The 22,548-nt window shown below is 53.1% G+C and overlaps 1 protein-coding gene across 1 annotated transcript in view; it reads right to left on the bottom strand.

The window, feature by feature from the left end:
• The window catches only part of ITPR3 (inositol 1,4,5-trisphosphate receptor type 3), an 83,575-nt gene that overhangs the window by 6,621 nt on the left and 54,406 nt on the right, over nucleotides 1-22,548 (bottom strand). The window contains exons 28-54 of the mRNA XM_048826478.2: nucleotides 22,399-22,524; nucleotides 21,518-21,640; nucleotides 20,517-20,717; nucleotides 19,575-19,826; nucleotides 19,022-19,147; nucleotides 18,353-18,478; nucleotides 17,451-17,571; nucleotides 16,655-16,839; nucleotides 15,972-16,120; nucleotides 15,655-15,763; nucleotides 15,194-15,284; nucleotides 14,487-14,656; nucleotides 13,186-13,360; nucleotides 12,691-12,872; nucleotides 12,005-12,205; nucleotides 10,533-10,643; nucleotides 9,881-9,976; nucleotides 9,020-9,121; nucleotides 7,982-8,068; nucleotides 7,149-7,259; nucleotides 6,516-6,708; nucleotides 4,364-4,489; nucleotides 3,300-3,472; nucleotides 2,865-3,029; nucleotides 2,033-2,225; nucleotides 1,205-1,300; nucleotides 352-476 (exon numbers count right to left, since the gene is read on the bottom strand). Of these exons, the coding sequence (XP_048682435.1) occupies nucleotides 352-476; nucleotides 1,205-1,300; nucleotides 2,033-2,225; nucleotides 2,865-3,029; nucleotides 3,300-3,472; nucleotides 4,364-4,489; nucleotides 6,516-6,708; nucleotides 7,149-7,259; nucleotides 7,982-8,068; nucleotides 9,020-9,121; nucleotides 9,881-9,976; nucleotides 10,533-10,643; nucleotides 12,005-12,205; nucleotides 12,691-12,872; nucleotides 13,186-13,360; nucleotides 14,487-14,656; nucleotides 15,194-15,284; nucleotides 15,655-15,763; nucleotides 15,972-16,120; nucleotides 16,655-16,839; nucleotides 17,451-17,571; nucleotides 18,353-18,478; nucleotides 19,022-19,147; nucleotides 19,575-19,826; nucleotides 20,517-20,717; nucleotides 21,518-21,640; nucleotides 22,399-22,524 (3,915 nt within the window). The remainder of the gene's footprint in view (nucleotides 1-351; nucleotides 477-1,204; nucleotides 1,301-2,032; nucleotides 2,226-2,864; nucleotides 3,030-3,299; nucleotides 3,473-4,363; nucleotides 4,490-6,515; nucleotides 6,709-7,148; nucleotides 7,260-7,981; nucleotides 8,069-9,019; nucleotides 9,122-9,880; nucleotides 9,977-10,532; nucleotides 10,644-12,004; nucleotides 12,206-12,690; nucleotides 12,873-13,185; nucleotides 13,361-14,486; nucleotides 14,657-15,193; nucleotides 15,285-15,654; nucleotides 15,764-15,971; nucleotides 16,121-16,654; nucleotides 16,840-17,450; nucleotides 17,572-18,352; nucleotides 18,479-19,021; nucleotides 19,148-19,574; nucleotides 19,827-20,516; nucleotides 20,718-21,517; nucleotides 21,641-22,398; nucleotides 22,525-22,548) is intronic.

Raw genomic sequence — 22,548 nt, 5'->3', positions numbered from 1 at the left:
GAGAAATGGCTTAAGGCCAAGGTAGGTGGAGGTTAATTGAGGAGCTAAGATCTAAATTCCACGTCATGAAAGAAATTTGGAGTATTGATGATAGGAATGGTGGCATGGAAAGAGGCATAAGCATAGAGGATGGAAGAGATAATTGCGTAAGGTGTGTAATGAAGGAAAGATGAGAAATTAGTTAGAGGGGTAAGTCAGCGTGTAAATGGAGAGATGAGTGGGGCGGGGGATAGGTCTGGCAGTGTCAGAAGCATGTACAGGGATGAGGGAGGGAGACATACATATAGCCGTGAACGTGACAGGTCTCTGCAGAAGAAAAGGGAATTGGCCCAGAGTGCCGTGTTAACTCACATCCTTGGATGGCTTCCTGAGAATGTCACCCACGCCCCCTCCGTTCCTCAGGCCGTGATTCAGGACAGTGACAATGCACATGAGCAGCGTGTCGCAGGCACGCTCTGAGTTATCCTCATCATCATCTGGAACACAAGCATAAACCAGTCAGGAGAGAGCAGATAAAGAGATCAGCCCACTGGAGGGAGCCAAGCAGTACAGAGAAGCCTTAGGTCACTGGCTCTGGAGTCTCTCTAATGGCTTTTCTTTCCTCCTTTTACTTTTATCTCCTGGAAGCAGGTGGTCACGGTATATACCAGAGCCAGCAGCAGAACGTGCCCAGAGAAAATCTGACTGGCTAACAATGTTCCAGCAACTGTGTTTTGCACACTAGTTAGCTGGAGGGGTCTCTCCTTGGAGAATATTTTGCTGCAACATGAGGAGATGGTTATTCCCTCTTCGTCCAGCGGAAGAGAGCTAGAACTTGGTGAGCATCTTGATGCTATGATATTAACTTGTAACTTGGAAGGGTCGAGCAGAACCAGCCTGTCCGCTCTGATGACTCGAGCTCCCTCTGAAATCCCTACTTTCCCATGCTGCTCCATGCAACCCTTGTTAGGCTGGGGCCACCTTCACTCTGAAGGGACATGGCTTACCTACTTGTTAGATAGTGGGCTGCTTCTAAGTGACTCTGTTAAAGGGGCTGGATTTTGCCTGGCTGACTGCCAAATGAGAGGGGACCACCTCGCCCTATGTCCTGATTTCCACCACCTCTGTATTAATTCAGTGGGATTCCTACCTAGGAGCACAGGCTGGGAAGGTGGGAAGTCTCTCTCCTCTATCTTAAATGCTTCTACCAGGGTAAGATATTTACCTCTCAGCACACCAGGCACTGCAGAGCAGCTAATTTTGTCACCACTGCACGACTCCATAAAAGCCTCCATGTTCCTTTGCATCCCCAAGGGGCCGTCTGGAACACAAGAGACTGTGTCATCGCCAGAGTACCACTTATTTTTCCTCTTATTGGGGCCCCTCCTTCACTGCCCCCTAGCTGCAGCTTGAAAGGCTATTTGGGAAAGGTTCTTTTGGGTTCCTTCTCCTCATCGTTCACCGTTCCCACTGATCCCTCCCAAACTTCAGTCGTAGAGCTTCCATCACCGACACACTGTCAGCGCTGAGCCCTGCTGGCAACGAGAATGGGACTGTCTAGCTGCACATTCTGAGCCCAGACTTCCACTGAGCCTGTGAATGGATGTCCTGGGGTCTTTTCAGCCCTGCTCAGTTTTCAAACGCGGGGGCCTTTAGAGGACAGCTACAGTCCTGAAACTTCCATTGCATCTGCCCAGAACCAGTACCACATTCCCTTTTACCCCCAAACTCCTGGTTCCTCTGCCCAGAGATTGCAGTGCTGGGTCCCTGAAGTCTCTGGGAGTTGCTTTATTCTCTACCACCCAGAAGCTCAGCGGGACCAGGATTTTGACCCTTAACACACTACGTCTCACATCTCCTTTGCGAAAGAGGTATTATTTCCCTCATTTTACAGATGGGGAAACTGAGGGACAGCATGGTAAGTGACTTGTGTGCAACGTCCCGCAGGGAGTCAATGGCAGAATCTGGAAGAGAACCCAGTGCTACCTATCCCCTGCTCTGCCCACCGCACCACAACCCACACTTGCTGCGTGGCAGGGCAAGGTGGAGAGACCTTTGGACTTGTTGTCAGGCAGCCGATCCACCTCCATGATGAAGTCGTCTTTCAGGAAGAGGAAACCCACAATGGAGAAGAGGTAGACGAGGATGAGAGCCAGGAGGGCGGTCAGCAGGATGGAGCGTCCGTTCCGCGTCACGCTTTTGATGACATTGAACAAGGTCTCCTCACGGTAGATCAAGTCAAAGAGCTGAAATGGACAAAGCATGCCCATGTGGAGTTTAATTAGCCAGGGCAGAAATGCAGCAGCGGGCTTTTTGTGATAACATCTGGCCTTTCTATAGCACCTTGTAGCCTAGGATCTCAGAGTACTCGACAAATGCTAACTAAATTTCACAGGGGGCATTCAGTACCATCCCCATTTTACTGGTGAGTAGACCGAGAACAAAGAGGTAAAAACCTAACCCCTCCTGAAATCAATGGGAGTTGTGTTCCTAAATACCTTTGAGGATCTGGGCAGAAGTGACTTGTACACAACACAATAGAACCCAGGAGACCGAGAACAAAGAGGTAAAAACCTAACCCCTCCTGAAATCAATGGGAGTTGTGTTCCTAAATACCTTTGAGGATCTGGGCAGAAGTGACTTGTACACAACACAATAGAACCCAGGAGTCCCGACTTGCAATCTCTTGCTCTAACCAGTAGATCACATTGCCTCCTAGCTGACCCAGATCAAAGGTAGATGATAGAAAGAGACGCAGATACAATACATACACGCAAAAAGCAGAAAGGCTGACCCACACAAATAACACTGGACAGGAATCTTTCAGTTCCCCACTGGGCATGGCTGTGCCATGTACATTTCCCTAACAACTGCGTTTACCGTACCAAGATGCTGTAGAAGAGTTCATGTACAAAGAGCCCCAGAATGCTGGTCACAATATAGGCCACATGGTAGAGAAACTCCATATCCATGATCATGGCTTTGTAGCCCCGGATAAATGTCCCACGGTTGCCCACAAAGCTCACCACGAACACAATCTTGTTGGTCAGCTAGGGAACAATCACAAGGAAGCAGGGTGGGTGAGAGCTGTATATTAATACAGTTTGCCTTTGTGAACTCAATATACAATGATGGTCGAGCGTGAATGCTCTCCCAGTTACAGCGCTGTAAATCCACTGACTTCAATGAGTGCAGGATTCAGCCCAGATACCTACAGGTACATTTCCAGTGGCCACTGATTTTCATTGCTGGGAGCCCAACTCGACACAGATTGAGCCTGGGTTTAGGGGCGCTGCACTAACCTTCCCCAGGTCACTTACATTGAGAGTTCCCAGGATGTTCAGCGTGAGCCCAATCCCTAAATAATAGATCGATCGCAGGATCAATGCCACGAGGAGCGGTCTGATGCCGTAGCGCCGGGTAAACAGGGCCATGATGGAGAAGCAGATCAGAAACCAGAAGAGCAAGGAGATCAATGGGGAATCCAACACTCCTGGGAAGAAAAGGGACACCATAGTTAAAGGGCACGGAAATCAAACACATATGATCAACTGGTCATACTTGATCTGTGTCAATCCATAGCAAACATCTGAGAGGAATTGTCCCTCAAAACTAAAGAGCCAGTCATCGAAAGAAAAAGAAAAGGTACAACAAGTAACACAAAATAAGATGGTCCTTAATATTCATTACATGTATTATTTTATTATTAACACATTAAATGCTTTTCTAGCACCTTTCATCTGAGATCTCAGAGCTCTTTAAAAACACCAATAAATGAAGCTTCATAATATAAGAGGTATCTCATTATTATCCCCATTTTATAAACTGGGAGACAAGCACAGAGAGACGTGAGTTTCTCAGGGACGCAGAACAAGTTAGTGGCAGAGTCAAGAATAGAATCCAGGAGTCCTGGCTCTCAGTCCCCTGCTCTCAGTCTTAGACCACACTCCCTTCCTCTCAGGGTATGTCCACGCTGCGGCAGCGAGTCTCAGGGCTTGGGTCTACAGACGCGTGCTACGGGGCTACACACAGCAGTGTGGACGTCACGGCTCAGACAGGATGCAGGCTCTGCGGCCCACCCCCTACCCGGGCTTTGGAGCCTGAATGTTGTTTTTTATGCCATAGCATGAGCCCAAGTCTCTGAGACTCAGGCTCGGAGACCCAGGCTCCGAGACTCACAGCCGCAGGCTTTAAAAAGCAGCGAGCTTTAGAGGGTGAAGAGGAAATTGGTTTTAGGAAATAGAGGAAGATACTGAGTAGCTTTGGCAGGGAATGGGGCTGGTGAGACTGTATCTGCCAAGGGGTCAGTGTGTGTCAGTTCTCTCTTTGGACGAGGACACACTTTCCCTTGGTTTCTAAGAACAGAAGTGGATGGAGCGCTTACCCATAGAGGTGGCTTCGACGTAGGGGTAGAAGAAAGCAATGATGATGTTGATGAAGACAGCCAGGTTGAAGGAAATGCTTCCCCAGAGAGTCATTCTGCGGGAGAACCAGTACATCAGTGGCATGCCTAGGAAGAGGAAGGTAGGAGGTGACACACTGCGCAGTAAATCTCAGCTGATCATGTGTGACTTGGATATGGATTGTAACTTCTTCCAGAGACTTAACATGCTCAGTTCAACACATGCTCTGTGGGACTGACCTCCCATTTCCTCCACCCAGTAGCAAAAGTCCCCAGCATCGGGCTGAAATGGGACGGTGAATTCAGAATGTTACTGCTCACATTTCGTGGCTCTTCAGACCTTTGACCCACTCTGGTATTTGAAAATCAGCTCCAGCGTTACACCCCTCTTGTCTCTCTCTCATTACTTCCTACATCCTGGCCATTTGTGTGTTTCAAAAAACGGTGCCTCTGTTCTCTTGGCATTACTTCTCCGTCCCATAGGAGTTCCCGACAGCCTGCACTGCCAGCCATTTCCTATCCCAACTCGAAACTTGCTTCCTGTCTCATCGCTAACAGAATTCTGTTTTGGTTTTGCAAGTGTTTTCACTGCTACTATAATATATCTTCGCTGCTTACTGGCATTTATATGTTATCTCCTCATGATTCATGAATAAAAGCAACCTGATAAGTGCGAGGCCAACCTTTAAAATGGATAAGCACCCAAGTGTTTGGATGCTGATCTGAACTGTATCCAAACTCTCAAGTTTACAAAAGTGAGCTGGAAACCTCACAAGAGACCAGTTGCCTTCTATTTAATTGCTCTCTGGAAAGGAGATTTCCAGCGGGAGGCTTCCCGAAGGCAACTTCTCTAATAGTTCCACACTGAACTGTTTCAACCCTCAAGGATTCAAGTGTTGAACGAAGGCATGGTTCAGTTCTGATTTGGTTCAAGCTGATTCATCCACCCCAGGTTTGGATATGTGTGCAGGGTGTGTCTGTCTTTCATACCTCGGCATCCATTTATCCATGCATCTATGTAGGCATGTCTGATGTGCCATGAGCTGCAGCCTCCGTTACCAAGGAAAGCCTTGTGTGATGAAATAGGTCTTACAGCCCGCCATGTGACAACGCTTGGCCATATCCTGACCCCCAGAGGTAGGGACTTTCACAGCTGCGTGCTCCACCTTTGTACCCTCAGCTCCATCAGCCACAGTGTCCCCACTTATCACAGTTGTCTCAGTGGGTCACAGGGAGTGAGAGGGTTTCTCAGAAAGCTAGGTCTAAGTCCATTCAAGGATTTCAGGATTAGGACCAAGACATGGATCTGGAAGCCGAGAGGGAGCCAAATATCGAGTGCCCTGACAACCGTTAAACAGTAACAGCAGCTTTGGCCAGCGCGTTTGAGTTCATCTGATCCCAAATGCCCATTCAGCCACTTAATAAGAAGGCAAGATGTTTGCCGCTTTGTATCCCCTTCTTCCTTGTGAATCTGCGCAGGGAATTGCCAGCTCTACACTCCCTGTCTCCTTTAAGCCCATATTTTTAAAACTGGTGCCTGCCTTCGGGTGTCCAGCCTGAGACACCCAGAGCCCGATTTTCAGAGGTGCTGAGCACCCACTGCGCCAACTGCCTTGAATTGCCTCTATGGGTATTTAACACCTCTGCACATCAGGGCTGGGTATCTGAGGCTTGGTACCCTAAAACAGAGGTACCCAAGCTTAGGGGCTACTTCTGAAAACAAGGTGTCATTACATCCCTTGGCAGGGGAGTTACTTCCCTCTCTCTTCTCCACTCTGTATCGTTTTCTCTGCTTTATGTTGTTTGCTGAATATATTACAATACCCTATTTGGTTTGGGCCACATAGGAACTCCACTAATGAATCTCCCCCTGGTTTTGCATCTAGAAGTACGTAGCCTAGAGGGGGGCCTGCATTTTTTATTTGCTTCCAGTTGCCACATTCAAAGTCAACAAGGGATCGGGAAGCTACAAATGTGGAAAGTCTGAGGGACATATTGTCAGTGGAAGAGTTCAGGGCACTGCACGCAGCCAGGGGCATGGGATGCTGGGGGAGCTTTTTTGCAAGCCACCGTCTGGTGCTCATGGCTGTTTTAGAGCATTGCCATTCTCAGGGGAGCTCCAGTTTGCCCTTACTGCGCAGTTTCTTCTGCCATTCCATCTCGTTGTGGAGGAAGGACGACTGGTCGAAGAAGTCGCTGACTTTGCTGCCCTGCTCGTCTTGTTCCGTGGTGGTGAACAGCCGGTACTTGGTCTCCCTGGTGACGAATTCGCAGATGCTGGGCACGGGGAAGATGATCTGCTCCATGCTCCGGTCCAGGCGCACAATCTGCATAGAGCAGGCAAAGAAACCGGGGTGCTCTTAGTCCCCCATCTGCACCACACTTATTTGCTCTGCCACGTAACCAGGAACCAGCCCCACACCAGCTCAGGGAAGGATCTATAAACTGCAACTCATTCTAAACCACGCCCACAGCTTGATCCAGCACACACATCCCTGACCAGCACAAGGCTCCTGCGGTGGGAATCCTTGCTAGCACCGAGGACACGTGCTGCGGGAGACACAACAAACAAGAAGGGCAGTAGGAAAAAGATATTTGGGCACCACTAAGTTGATCTACCTTTAAGTACTAGCCTGTATCTCCGGGGCACGACAACGATGAGGCTTGTCTATGAACTGCAGACACAGGGAGGTTTAGCCCCATGACCTAAATTAGCCAGCCATTAGTCCATGAAACGGAAATCTACCAGGACAACAACAAGTCCTACCTCAATCTGGGAGGTGTGCTTCTCGTAATACGCCAGCGGGTCTTCTTCCTCCTCCTGGATGGGAGCCGTTGATTTCAGCATCTGAGTCAGCTGCTTATTGTTTAAGCTGAGCTGGAGTAGAGGGGAGAATAAGGCAGGTGTCTTCAGCTGGCAAAGGCAGGAGGGATTCTGTTCTAACTGGGCATTAACAATGGTTCCTCACCATTTACCGAAAGCAAATCAAGGAAAGCTTTATAAAGGGCCCCAGCGGCTCTCCCCAGCCTCCCAGGGATGGCAATTCAACTCACTACCATAATTACCTCCCAAATGGGCTAATCCCCAAATTGCAAATCAATGCCCATAACGCCCGAGGGAAATCGCATTACAGTGGAGTAGCATTTGGGAGAGGAGACCAGGCCACACAAAGCAGGAAAATGACAGCGAAAGGATCAACCCTCCTACCTCTAGGAGGAGAGGCAAGGTGGGAACTGACACCACCAGGGAAGCTTAACCCCCATCAGCACTAATAGGAGCAGACCTTCTCCATGGCAACACGGGAACATATACCCTGAAGAACAGAACTAGCCACCCGTGAGCTCTACAGAGCTCTCCTTTCATATTACCCCAACGAGCTGGGTGATAATTGCAGAACATGTAGTTGTGGCTCAAACCCCATGCAAACCCCCCGGGAGGCGTGAATTTTGTATCTCCACAGGAATCTCTAAAAAGATCAAGGCTTAAATGATGGAAAGCAAAGCAGCTAAGAAACCTCTGCTTAATCAGGCCTGGGGAAGTTTCTTAGCAACCCACTGCCACTGGGGAGATCCTGCATTCACTCCATGGATCTCTCATACCATAGAGGAGATGCCCTCCACCTCCTCCTCCTGGATTCGCTTCACTGGCTTTAGGAGATGCTGCAGTTGCTTGTTGTGCCGAGACAGCTGCAAAGAGAGAGAGGGACAGTGAGGAAGGAATAGGAGCATGAGACAGAGGTGACAGGGCAGAATGTACTGTGAACATGTGACGATCCTTTGCTAGATGTGTAAAAGCCATGGAAGGATGAGGCATACACGTGCCAAGTCCTGATCCAACTAGAGCCAATGAAAGTTTTGCCGTTGACTTCTCTTGGATCAGGATTTAGCCCTTAGATATATGAAGAAAGAACAGCATCTGCAGTGACACTAGCTAGCATAAAACAAGGGATGTCAATCCCCATTCTTCAGGGAATAAGCTGGCCACCATACTGGGTCAGGAAGGATTTCAGCCCTTTGGTAATGTACGATTGCCCAATTGGTGTGGAGGAGGTTCTGCCTTCTGCTAACACACCGAGGCTCGGTCACTGCTAGAGAGGAACCATTGCTCTGTCCGAGGACAGCACTGCTCATATGCCTAGGGCAACAGGACTTGTTGGGACATAAACAGAATAGTGGATCATGGGGCCCAAATTTACCATTGGCACAAGTGGGTGAAACTTGATTGAAGTCCATGGTGCGGGGCAAGCTTATATGAGCAGCGACGTTAACCTGTGATGGGCCAGCACAGACATATCTAGCTCTGAATGAAAGGAACCCTCCAAGGTGTCAGGGACCAAGCAAAGGTGTGGGTCAGGACTCAAAGAGCCCACATTCTTTTCCGAGGCCACAAGCAAGTCTTCTACTTATGGATCCAGACTGGAACTTCACGGGTATCCCAGCAGAGCGGGGTCTTCCTAGGTTTGACTTGAGAAAGTATTTAAATAAATAGGGGGGGAACCTGGAAAGACTATCCCATGCTAACCAATGAACAAAGGCCACCATACCATGGGATGGAGGAGCTGGGGGAAGCCAGTCTTAGAAAGGAGAGGCTTCTGCAGACGGGCACCTATGGTAGAAAAACAGCCGAAGAGATGGTACCTGTAAGGCCAAGATATAGATGTTGTGCCCGACTTCCCGGGGGGAAATCTCAGAGTTCTCGCACTCTTCCTCCTGGAGATAGGCTTTTTTAATTACATCAACCTGTAAAGGCAACCATGGGAGCAAGTCAGTTGTGCACTTCGCCAGCCAGAAACGTGGCTAAAGTTTTGCACTGCCCTGGGGACGTTTGAAGCGATAATATTTTGTTTCTCTTCCCTGTCCCATTTTTTTTTCCCCGTAACCAAGGAAGGCTCCATGGACTACCACCAAAGAGGTGTGTGCATGTAACTAGCGTCAGTTGTGGGAGTGGAGGTGTGATGCAGACAACTATCCACTGAGGAAGGAGGGATTAGTGATAGAGACTTGGGAGACCTGGGTTCAGTTCCCTGCTCTGCCACAGACTCCCTGTGTGACCTTGGGCAAGTCACTTAATCGTGCCGTGCCTCAGTTTCCCAACCTGTACAATGGAGATAACAACAGTGCCCTACCTCACCGGCGGGGGGGCTGGGAGGATAAATACACTAAAGATTGTGAGGTGCTCAGGCAGTATGGTAATAGAGGCCAGATAAACTACCTTTGTTAGACAGTACTGCAGTGAGACCAGCTGTACCTCGATTCCACACACAACCACATGGCACAACCTCTCAGCCCTGACCCGAGAAAGTCAAGAGCAAGGGTGAGAAGGATGGGGAGGGAGAGCCACCTTGGCTCAAAGGCTCCCTGGAATTTTAGGTCTGTCCCAATGATTCAGACCTCTGTCCCTTCCCTTCCCCCATTTCTCTAACATGCAAAGTCCTGCATGTCTCCCAAAGGCAGTTATGCCCAGGCCAAGAGCATCCCTCCCTGCTTGCCCACCCTTACCAGTTCCTGAGGCCGAAGGCTGATGAGGATCCGCTCGGCATTCTCGCTGTCATGTCTGCTCTCCATCAAGGCCAGCAGGAGTTTGGAGGCATTGTCCTGGTGAAGAGACACCCACTTAGGTAAGCCAGGGTGTCACAGGCACCCTCTACCTCTGCCTGAGGCCCGTAAACATGCCACGCCATGCAGAAACATGGCCACCCATCCATAGCTCCCCTGCCCTAGAGACCAAGCCACACGCCCACCCACTCTAGAGAGGCACGTTAGGGAGCCCACCAAGCCACGCTCTGCCACAGAGCCCACCTGCTCACATATGCTGGAGAGGGACTTCCTCACCCACGCTCAGTACCCCACGCTTTTCAGGGACCACCTCCCCACACCACAGGAACCACACAAACACCGCTGCCACCACACCACCCATCCCGGATGTCCAGTGCTACACACGTTAAAGGTCCATAGACACACTACAGAGTCCTACAGACACGCTAGACTCGGATTCCAAGGCCAGAAGGAACCACTGTGGTCATCTAGTCTGACCCCCTGTATGACACTGGCCGGAGACCTTCCACTACATAAACCCTCCTCAGCACCTGCTGCCCCCGCACGCGCACGAGACATCCCATCCTCACACCCCCTTCCAAGCTGCCCCACTGACCTTCAGCTGGAGGACAAGGTCCATTCTGTACTTGCAGAGGGGGCTGATCTCATTCAGGATCAGGGCCGTGATGATGTCAATGCCATTAGATTCGTGTGTCACAATGCAGCTCTGGGGAGTGACACACACAGGGTTTGTCCCACCAATTCTTTTCTGCTCTCTTGACCTCAGCTTTCCCCTCTGATGTCTCAGGCTCCCCACACACTCACAGGGGCTCAGGCTTAGGGGATGAAACACCAGAGGCCCTAGGCCCCATCTACATGACCAGATCAGCTGCGTTTGACCAACGTGCTCCTAGCACAGTGGCCTAACTAGGTTATAAACACAGCAAAACTGAGGTATACATGGCTAAAAACTATCCAGACATAAAGCCTACAGCAGGTTTCAACCATGTTATTTGACCTTGTCCATACTGGCCAGCCATCGTTACAGCCTTGTTTGGCACAAGCCATGTTCACTCCCTGTTGCCTTGATGATGGCGATGGGATCTTTTTCGTAGATGCAGATAGCCAGGGTGAAAAATCGGGACAGGGGTGGGGGGCGTAACAGGCATCTGTATCAGAGAAAGCCCTGAATATCGGGATTGTCCCTATGAAATCAGGACATCTGGTCCCCTAATGCATACAGAAGGAATGATCAAGGATAGGAAGTTATTACATGCCCGGGGCAGGTCCAAGGGTGAAAGCCTCTAACACATGTTCCTTAAGAGCGAATGAAACACTAACCACCACATGCCCGTGAGAGCGACATCGACCCATTTCCAAGCATCGTTTGTGGGTACAGAGTTCCCACCTGTGCGGGAACGAGTCACATGACTACCCGGCTACGAATCCCCATCGGCCAATCACATCGCTCCTTCGTCTAAGCCCAAAGTTACAGGTGGGAGAGACACAGGATTGTCCCCTGCAGCCCATTCTTCACTGCTCTGCCCTGCCTAGTCTGAAACGACTCAAGCAACCGGGCTCCAATGCCTTCCCCCTGGGTTTCTCCTGAGAGTCAGCCTAAATGGTGCTTTCCTAATTCCATTGCATTGCTTCTAGTTGTGACTCTGAACAATTCCTTCCCTCCTGGGATATCATGGACAGCAACCAAGTTAGCCCAGCAGCACGCGTTAGTGATTGTAACCTCCGCCCACACGTCCATCCCCCCAGCGTTCACTGCTCTTCTCTGAACAGTCCCAATTCTGTACCCGCTGACACCCCAAAATCAGGGAGGCTGAATCAGCCTCAGCAGAACCGTGGCCCTATTTGTCCCCAGCCTTCTGGAAAGGATGGAGCAGGGCTCCTTCAGCAGTGTCCCGAGAGCTGCCTGGGGAACACCAGGCCATTGGTACAAAATCCCAGGCATACTGGGAACAAGCGAGCTCTACAGCAATATGCAAAGGTCTCTAGCAGAGGATCTAGCCAGCCCCTCACTCCTTGCCCTCATAGCCAACCGTGCTGTCTCTCCGTGGTGCTGGGTGTTTGGATTACCTGGTTCTCATGGCATGGTCCCTGGCAATACTCCGTCAAGGTCTCCAGGGTTTGGGTGATAAGGGCCACATTGCATTCGTTGATGTAGAGGCCCAGCAGGCCCAGCCCCCCCGTGGTGCTGCCACACATGATGTCCAGGAACTGCAGAGTCTCACACACCAGGTTGTAGTTGGTCTTATTGTTCTGGCACCGGAGGAAGTTCTGCAGAACAAACCACCAGGCTAAAACCTCCAAGAGGGCCTGCAACTCAGCAGCCCCAGTCTCTGCAGCCCCCCTTCGCGCCCTTCCTGGTCCTCTCTTCCCCAGGGAAGCCAACGGGGTGCAGGTCAGGGCAGAATTTGGTACTGTGCCCCCTACACTAATGTTTGGCAGTGGGAGTGATCAGAGCTTTAAAGAGGGCCCTGAACACGTCTAGCCCATGCCATTTAACTATATATACAGACCGTGACCAGGACTTATGACAATAATAACACACAAAGCTTATCTAGCGCTTTTCTTCTGTAGATCGCAAAGCATTTACAAAGCAGGTGAGAATCATGGGGAAACTGAGGCACAGGAAGGGGAAGAGGCTTGTCCAAAGTCACCCAGCAGGCCAGTTGCAAAGCCAGGAATAGCACCCAGGTCTCCTGAGTCCCACTGCTCTACCCAGTGAGACAAACGTCCCCCCATCACCCCTGCTTACAAACCTGGAGGTCCCGGTTGTGGTTTTCACAGAGCAACTGCAGGAACCGAAGAATAGGCTCCATGATCAAGATCGACATTCCCATCTCATTGTTCTGGCTTCGCTCCTCAGTGTCGTGGCCCTTTCGAAACCCAATGGCCATGGGGTGCCGAGATGGGGCATGGGACAGCATGAAGGTTCCTCGTCCTAAAGGGAAATCCAATCTCTATTACTGTCATACCCAGGAACTCTGGTTGCCTACCCAGAGAGAATGTACTCAAGGGGGACAAACACATCCCCTGATGGCTACTTGGATGGTGCCAGCTTGTATGCATCTTTAAGCTGGCTATCTAGAGAGCCTGCCTCTGGCTAGATCAGGACCCTATTGCTAGGCAGTGTAACCCTGCCCTAGGGTTAGCGTTCCTATGGGTAGGATACTTGGAGCCAGGATTAGGATCACACAGGTAGATATGGTCCCTGCCCCACAGAGCTGACAACTGTACCCTCCCTTCCCATTTACCCTTAGTGACAGGGTCAGGGGTGTCTTTGTCCTCCTGGGGCTTGTTCCCAATGTCAGTCATGTTCACCGACACTATGGACTTGGTCTCCTGCTGCGCCTTCTTCATGCGTTCATGCAACACTTTAAAGAACTTCTCACACTTCTTGTCGCTCGTCATCAGGCTATAAAACGATTTCTGGGCAGAGAGGGAAGGGTGGAGGAAGCAAGACAAGAAGTAAAAATGTCCACATTACGATCCGAAGTTTCCCCAGCTGCCTCTGGGATTTGTCTCTCCCACTAAGTCTGATACGGTGCCTGGAGTTTTAAAAGAGCTGGATAGTTTCACGACCTTGTATCTACAGTTATACAGCTATGGTAAGGGTGACCACTTCTCATGCTTCAGGGCACAAGCTGGTCAAGCACAGGGGTCAGGAAGAAAGTCCTGCCCCTGCCTGTAGCTTTGCATGCTATAAAAGAGTTTTCATTGTCTTCTACAACATCAAAGTACTGGGCATTGAAGGAAGCAGGATACCGGACTGAACAGACCAGTAATCTGGTTGCGTAAACCCAGAACTTCACTACTTTCTTTTCTCATCACTCAGATGTGAATCAGGGTCGCTGACCAAGTCAAATCTCAAGGGCAGGGCCATGCACATGCAACCCCCCCTAATCAAGTCCCAGGAAATAACAGTCCTTTTGGCATACAGGGAATGGATAATTCACCTCCCCTTTCTTCCCTCTCTCATCCCACCCTCTACTACACGCTGAGCTTTAACTATCAAGGAAATCCAAAGGTAGAACCTGAAAAACACAAGCTGTAGCCAGTTCAGCATCTTGGACCCTAGACTCATCGTGGGTGGTCTCATTAGTTTGCATCCACGTTTCCTGAACAAAGGGTTCGAAAGAGCAAAGGAATATAACCCACCACTAGACTCAGAGCTGCAGCACCCTGTTATTTTAGAACTACCCGGCAGAGGGCGCTGACTACACTAGAGTCATAGGAAACTTGCACCTTTAGGTTCTCAGGATCTTTAGGCTGGAAACGTTAATCGCCAGCGATTTCTGGTGGGCCGAGGAACACAGCGTGAGCAGTCGGTCTGGTGGGATTTTATTACATCTGCCTTGGCCGGAACCACTAAGCGCAGGGATGGGCGAATATCCTAAAGACACTTTTTTCAAACTCTCAAATGCAGTATTCGCTCCAGTGAGAGTTTCAGACAAAGGTTTGCATTCACACAAACTGAACCCTCTCTCCTAAGTCATCCACGTCTGCTCTCCCCAGGGCTGGTGCACACGCTGGGAATGCTGCACTACCCCCAGACCTGTATCTCCGTGTTGCCGCCATCCAGCAGCCGGATGGCTAAGAGGATGCTCTCCTGGAAAATCTTCTCGTTTTTGGTGTTCATGATAAGGTCTGACACCAGCTTGGTGGCCCCTTCTCTGTCCAGCCGGCACTGGGTGGCAGCAATAACTGACCAGTCCTGGTCTTGGCCTACGCATGGAAGAACACGGGAGGTAAGAACTGGAGCGAGGGGCAACACTGGGGAGGCGCAGTAGTGAATTCTACAGCCAAGCTAAGGAACAGAGGGTGGACTTTGGGTCGAGGCACTGAGCTGCCAGATTCCCTGTGTGACCCTGGAAAAGGCCCTCAGTCACTCCATGCCTCAGTTTCCCCATCTGCTCACAGGGGAGAGTTATGAGTCATTAACATTTGCAAAGCCCTTTCGTACTATGGCCACAGGGTCCTACGACTCCCTAGAACGGATCAGTGGAATGATGAGACTGAAAACTCCAGTTCCACAGAACCCGCGTCTATTTCCCTGTGTATGGAATTGCAGGCAAAACCCTACTTCTGGTAAGGGCTGACCTCAGGGAAGCGAGACTGATTCACACTAGCTGAAGATGTGGTCCCCTATGCTAAAGGCTTGAAATGCAGAAGCCCGAAGCCCAAGGCGTGTGGGTGAGCTCTCAGAAGAGACAGGGAAGGAAGCCAGCGCGGAGGGAAGACAAAGGACACCAAGTTGCTCACCACCCCCAGTCGTGTCGACGATCTCCCCTTTGGAGCTCGACTTCTTGTTCTGCAGGTAGTTACTCACAAGCATTTTCCTCAGCGTGTTGCCCTGACGTGAGAAATAAACACCATGGGTCTGCGCTCAAGTGGCGGATGCCCGACAGCTCACAGACCAATCCCCTGCCTTAGGGGCAGTGAGATAAAGCTCCCCGGGTAGGGACAAATCTCCCAACCCCCCACCAGCTGCATAAGGTCCTGCATGTGCCACATAAAAGGCCAGGGCGTGGGTGAAAGCCGAGTGTCTGCAAAACCCAGAGATGTGACTTCACCGACTGTAATATGGAGTCACTCCCGATTGACCCCGAGGCAAGGGAGAGGGGAAGCAAGCCTGAGAATTGTACGGAAAGGCCAGAGGGAGAAAAGAGGCACCAGGCTGGGGGGTAATGTGGGTCTCCTGACCGTGTGCCTCAGGTACTCACCCTGTCCCCATATTTGTTCCTCTTCATGAGCATCTGCTGCAGCGTCCTCAGGACCCGGATGCACAACTTCTCCTCGCTCTCCATCAGGTCCTTAGTGTGCTGGACCAGCCTGGCCAAACACAGCAAGAACCCATCAGTTCCTTCTGCACCCTGAGCCCTCCCATCCTCTTCGGAAAGGACTCCACCTCCTTCCTCCTGTGGGTTCACACACATCCCACCGCCACCCGCAGGGGAGAGCAGAGGAGGGACCGACCCCTTCCAGCTGGACGCTGGGATCAGAGGCGGCTGTGAGGCTAACCCCTCCCCCACCCCCTTACTTGGAGAGGAAGCCCCCGCTCTCGCAGCGCTGGTAGGCATCGGTCCCCTCCATGAAGAGCAGCTCTGGGCGGTGCAGAACGTCCACCAGGACAGACACTTCGGCTTCCACCAGGGGTTTGAACCGTTCCTCCAGGGAGTTGATGATGTCCTGCAAACGACGACGCCATCAGGGTTGGGCCCAGGCCTCGCGTGCACCCGCAAGGCCAGACTGGGCCCACGAGGCACCGGCCTGTGCTGGGAATGGGACAGAGCTGCACCGGCTCGGGGGAACTCCTGGATGGATCAGGCCCTAAGTCTGCTGGAGCAGGTCAACTGACTGCCTCCCCGCTTCAGAGGCTGCTGCATGCAGGCTCCTCTGCAAGGAGGCGCACAGGGGGGAAAGCCACAGGGTCTGCATCCTCTCTGGCCCTCTGGAAGCGAGGGGCAGCCAGGAGAGGACAGGGACTGCACCATGCCTGGGTGCAGGCGTGGCCGGTCGTGGCGTGAAGGGAGCTGGTGGCAGGCTCAGCCGACAGGACCAGAATCAAATGGGCTGGGCCGGCTGAAGCAGAGGGAGGTCCCTGCAGCTCAGGGTGTGGGCAGGAGGCACTGCTGCTGTTCGAATCCATCGGGAGTCCTCAATACCCCCGATTTCACCTGGAGCCAGGACCACCCCCCGGAAAGGGCTCCCCCCAGCCCGCACCTGCAGCTTCTCAATGATGTTTTTGTAGTCCCACTGGTTGGGCGTGGCCAAGCCACGGGGGAAGGTCCGCGTGGCTGTCTTGTAGCTGGAAGCGCTCCTCTGCAAGGCGCTGGTGGAGCTGCTGTTCAGCAGGGAGCTGACGTGGGCATCGAGGTCCATGGGCAGGGCGATGGAGCGGCTCTTGGCTGAAAGCAGAGCAGGCTCAGACGGAGCACGGAGGGCGGTACGCCACCCCACAGCGCCAGCTCTGCGGCGGATCCAGACCCGCGCTGGCTTGGGCGGCTCCGCAGGCCAAGTGCCTGGCACGCCCGGTGCTATGAGGTTGGTCATTTCCCTAACCAGGAGCAAAGCAACCTGGGCTGTTGCTTCCCTGTGCACCCCAAACAGATCAGTTCAGTGCTCAGCGCACACCCTGCCTCCGTCTGACCCCCAGCACTGGTGTGTCCCAAACACGAATACATTTATCCCCCACCCCCCGAGAAGGAAGAGAAATAGCATTGCCCTCCTTTTCCAGAGGAGGAACTCTTAGGCACAGAGAGATTAAATAATATGTCCAAAAGTCACATCGGAAAGTTTTGGGGGTTCAATTCCCAGCCCAGAGCATTCACCACTAAACCAGCCTCTCCCCTCTGTGACCCATCGCATTTATAGCCCTCCTCAAGAGTCAGACAACAGCTGACGGGATGAGGGTCAAAGACTTAAGGGAAACCGGCACAAGTTCCAGCTTTATTTCAGGCCCCATCAGCTGCCAGAAATACCAGGAGTCTCCTGAGACACGGTCCCCTTAGCGCCTCACCAACCATGGCCAGGGTACGGATACAGGCCTCCACCGAGGTCTTGTGCTGCTGCTGTAGCCAGGAGCACTCCAGGAGCCTCATGGTGGACTGGAGGAGCTGCACGACAATGGTCTGGTGGGTCTGCAAGAGACAGGAGGCAGGTCCTTACCTGGGGCCATGGTGTGAGCTCTTATCAGACCCATCGCTGCTGCTGGTGCTTCTTACAGGCCTCTGCTAGGGCCCATACGCAGCCTGCCTCCTCTTTCAGTTCACACTGGGGTCTCCCCACCCCCCAAGCTCTGCTCCGGGTCTGAGGGACTGCTCCAGTTTGACCAGGTTGCAGTTCACTCCCTCCAGAAACCTTAGTGAGGGTGGTACCTTAGCCATCGACACAACCCAGTCAGGGGTCTGCCCTCTGTGAGACCCCTCCGGCCCCACTGGGCGCTGCCCCTCAATACCGCCCCGAGCTCTGCTGCCTATGCCACAAACTCCACCAGCCCCGGCCCCCTTTGCCCTCCCTCGGCTTGTGTCTAAGTTTCCTCTCTGTGCACCGGGCCTGTGTCTCAGGTAGGGAAGGAAAACCCTCAGCCGGTGAAACTCAGCTGGTTTCCAGGTCTCCCAGCCCACTGCAGGGCGGGGCCCCTCCCCACATCAGTGCTCCCGCCATTCTAGAGGGAGGGTCTGGCCAGACCCCTGCCACACGTGGCCACTGTAGGTTGGGGCGGGTTTGGCTCTATGATCCAGAGACTTCCATCCCCAACAGCAACAGAACCGGTGGGATCCTGATGCTGAGGGTCAGCGACTCTTGAGCCGCCTGCAGCTTCCAGGTCACAGACGGCACCTCTCCTGGCCTGGGCCACGTCAGGGGAGCTGGGGCCCTCAGCCTATTGCTGCGCTCGACTCTGGAAAGGGCCCTAGTTACCTGCAGGGAAGTGCTGTTCTCCGAGAAGGGGGAGCTGAAGAAGGCATTGATGGTGTCCAGCACCACGGTGAGCACGTACTTCTCCAGGGCGGGGTCCGTCAGACGCTTCTCTCGCTTCTTACACATCTGCAGGGAAGGAGACACCGGGTCGTTGCAGCCCGGGGGGTGGGCGCACACACTGGTACAAGTGCAACGCCGATGTGCACGCACCCAGCAGAGCTGCGAGGGCATCTCAGACACCCTGCGGGGCATGCCCTACCCAGCACCTGCCCCCTGGGCTCCCAGGGGCCAGCTGTGCCCTGGAGAAGGCTCTGTACTGCTGCGGAGTGGATGTGTCAGCCCCCCAGTCCTGATGGCACAGCCGGGACAGCACGGCGTGGAGCAGCTCCTTGTTACGCCGAACACAGGTGCCACGTAGCACTGCCCCTGACCTGCCCATCCTGCTCCCAATGCTACAGCACGCTGGGCTCTAGCTATTTCTCCAGCTCCTTGGCTGGCTCCCCTCACCATGGTATCCGGCCTCCACCGCTGTTTCTAGGTTTCTGAGAAAGCTAGTGGAGCGTCCAGCAACTTTCGTCTCCTGGTGTCCACCCTCCCAAGGGAGAGTTGTCAGTGGGAGCCTCCACCCCATTCCCCACCCCAGGATCCACTCCAGGCCCCGTCCCCCACCGTGGCCATGTCCAGGGTGAAGTTCTCGAAGAGCGTCCAGATGTGGTTGCTGGTGTAGATCTCCTTCATTTCCACCTCGGTGTCCACGTAGCAGTGGTTGACGAAGTTCACGTAGGCCATCTTCACCTGCAGGGGCAGAGGGGGATGGGCCCAGGGAGGGGAATTCAGTCCCTACACGAGGCCGTGGGAGAGCAGCAAGGCAAACACAGCCCCCAGCCTCCCTCCTGCCCTTTGAACTACGACTGCCCCCAGAGGGACCGAGGGGCACAAGAGGGGTTCAGCTCGAAGCACCGCAGCCAAATAACCACACGACCTCGGTGGCGGGAGCTCTGAGCTCCCCAGCACAAATCCCGCTTTCCGCCAGGCAAGAGGTGGGACAAACCACAAGTCAGACCCCCTTCCCCAGCCTGCCTCATCCCCCCACTCTCCCCATTCTTGGGTGTGTTTCTCGCTCCCTCCTCTGGTCTCTCTCCAGTGCACCCACGGCTCTGAGTTCCCGGCCCATCTCCCTGGCTCTCTGAGTTGATGCCAGTGCCCTCCCCACCCCCAGTACCTCGGTGATGCAGTCCTCGTGCGTCACCACCTGCACAATGTCCTCCAGCGGCAGCAGGGATGTGCACTTGATCTCCGTGTAGACGTTCTTGCCCTCGGCACAGGCAGCCAGCAGGTCCACCAAGGAGATGTGGTACATGAGGGGGCTGTTCTCCTCCACCCCTTCCCGGGCCGCTGTCATCATCTCCAGCATGGTGGCCAGCGAGGCCTTGTCATTGTAGAAGACCACCACGTCGTCCCCGGCATTGGTGAGCTGTGGGGAAGGAGCAAAGGTCATGGATCTGTGGCGGGGGGATGGAAAAGCCTTGAAAGGCAACAGCCAGCTTCCCCCCCTTCCAAAGGGGCCACTCAGGGATTAAAGGACAGTGCATTTACAATGGAAATAGGGCATTTTCCAACACAGCGCAGAAATTCCCAACCTCTGGAACACCCCGTTGCAGGATATTTCTAAGGCAAGCAGCTTAAAAACAGTCTAGGTGTGAAGGCCAGTATTCTTAAAAACTGCCACTGGCTTTGGGAGCCCAACATGAGACATGTTAGGCCTGATTGTCAAAGGTGAAAATTCAGCTGCATGAGTCTGCCCACGCAACGGTGGGAATGGTGCAAGCAACGACTGCGAGCATGGGGGTTAGCAAGGTTTCAGATGTAGTGCGGACAGCGCCTTCTCTGGGTAGGAACAATCTCTCCTCAGGCTGGGATGAAATTAGAAGGGTTCTTGTCCTGCTTTCTACATCTCCTCCAAAGGATGCGGCTTCCAAAAGTGCAGTGCCCCCTAGCAACCAGCTGGGGCCCTGGGATCTGCACAGGCATCCCTCCTGAGCCCCCACCCTGCTCCCCGAGACAGCCCTGCTTCTCTGACTGGGTCTGTCTATACTCCTTAACACCCCCCCCACACCCCACACACACACACACACACACACCCCCAAGGGGAGGGGGCTCTCACCTCCGTCATGATCATGTCCTGGCACTTCTTGACGTACTTGCCCTCCGCCTTGATGATGCTGTGCAGGAAGTCAAGGTACTGCACATGGCGGCCATGCGTGGCCAGGCAGTGGACAAAGTGCTGAAGCACCGTCTCGTTAATCTCCGAGCACAGCTGGTAGTTGTTTAGGAAGATGTGCTGCATCGTCTCGGCCTCCAGGAGCTGCGGGGGGGGGAACAGCACCTGCGTGAGGCTGAGGGGCTACACAGAGCCCCCAAACACCCAGGTACACTCCCAGCTCCCCCCCCACTTGCTCTCCTTCTTGCAGGTATGCCTCTTCCCTTCTTTTGGGTCTCTCTCTCCTTTGTCCATGCTCTCCAAACACCCCTCCCTGCTCCTGGACCATTATCCTGAACCCCTAAACCCCCACCCGCTGGGCCTTCACAACCCTTAGCCAAGCAACCCCCTGACCATCCTGCAGGGTTGCGTAGAACTTTCCTCCTTCCCTGTTCTGTTGGGGGGGGGGGGTGTGAAGGGGTGCTTTGCCACCCTCTAGCAATCTCCGTATTTATTTGTTGGCTTTTCCGTCAGCTTTGCTAGCATCTGAGCCTCCCAGATATTAGTGACTTTGCCTCACAACACCTTTGTGAGGCTGGGCCACATCCCCATCCCCATTTTACAGGTGGGGAAACTGAGGCACGGGGCGGTGAAGTGACTTGCCCAAGGTCATACAGCAAGTGAGGGGCTGAGCCAATAATTGAAACCGGGTCTTCTAAGCCCCAGTCTACTGCCTTTATCGCAGGGCCACTCTTGTAGAGAGCAAGCACTATCATGTGAAATGTTAGTGAACTATCCAGGACTGGCCAGCGGGGTAGAGGGACCAGGGTGGCCTAGATGACCTACCAGAATCAGTCTCTTCCATCTCTATTGTCTATGAATTCCCATCTATCCCCCAGCCCACTCCTCTGGTTCCATGTTGAGCTCTCCTGAGGGGAGGCGGGGGGAGAGGCCTCCTCTCTTACCCCAGGGGTGAGGAACAAGTTGAGATGTTTGTGCAGAAGGGCCTGGTTTCCTTGGTTCCCAGCGCAGAACTTCTGTAGGAACTGGTGGGTGTATCTCAGAATCTCCAGCATCTTTGCATCACCCTGAGCAAAGGGGAAGCAGAGAAGAATGTGAGTTCTTGGAGGAGGTGTCTGAGGAATTCTACCCAGAAGACATCCTAAGCCATGAGAAGCACAAGGACGCCCCTCCCAAGATGGCATTTCCTAGGATCACATTGTGGCACATCAAAGAACAAATCAATCGGGTTCGACGGCACCGAGAAGGTTTCTGCATCCACAGCTGGGTCAAGGAAGAAATCTCACCCCCTGGACACTATTGTGCAGACAGGCGCATTGGACCCGGGCTGAGGCATGCTGCTATAGACTGCATACCGTGCTGGATGGCTCCTCGGTCCATTCCTGTCTGTCAGAACTGACGTTACGCCATAAGACCCTGACCTCTCAAGGTCCCTTCCAGTCCTACTATTAGTAATTGCTGCATACAGACCTTTCCCCACAATGCACTTTGCAAGAGTGGGTAAGAGTTTTTTATCCCCATTTTACAGAGAAGGGCACTGAGGCCTGGGCAGATGAAGTGACTTGCCCGCGGTTGTGCAGCGAGTCAGTGGCCAAGCTGAGAAGAGAACCCAGGAATCCCAGCAGCCAGTCTGCTGCTCTAGCTACTAGACACGCTGCCTCCGGGCATCCGGTATGTAGGAAACCACTGGCAAACCCAGAGCTGCATGGACTGAGCGACTGACCCCCGCGCGGAGATATTCCAGCTGCTTGAACATGCGCTGGGGCTGCTGCCTTCGACTCCCATCCAGCCCAGCCCAGCCCCGCCCTGTTTCCCACTCGCCCACCTTCTCATAGGGGATCTGCAGCAGATCCAGCATCACTTTGTGGGCGTCCATGTTCTTCATCAGGCGCTGCTGCTTCTTGCGCACCTGCTCACCCACCCCACACATTTTATTGAGCCGCTCCAGGATCTGGAGAGAGAACCCCGCCCCCAG

The sequence above is a fragment of the Caretta caretta genome, chromosome 21, assembly GCF_965140235.1.
Source record: "Caretta caretta isolate rCarCar2 chromosome 21, rCarCar1.hap1, whole genome shotgun sequence".
NCBI lineage: Eukaryota > Metazoa > Chordata > Testudines > Cheloniidae > Caretta > Caretta caretta.
The sequence above is the reverse complement of the archived record's forward strand: the minus strand, read 5'-3'. Positions and strand labels throughout refer to the sequence as shown.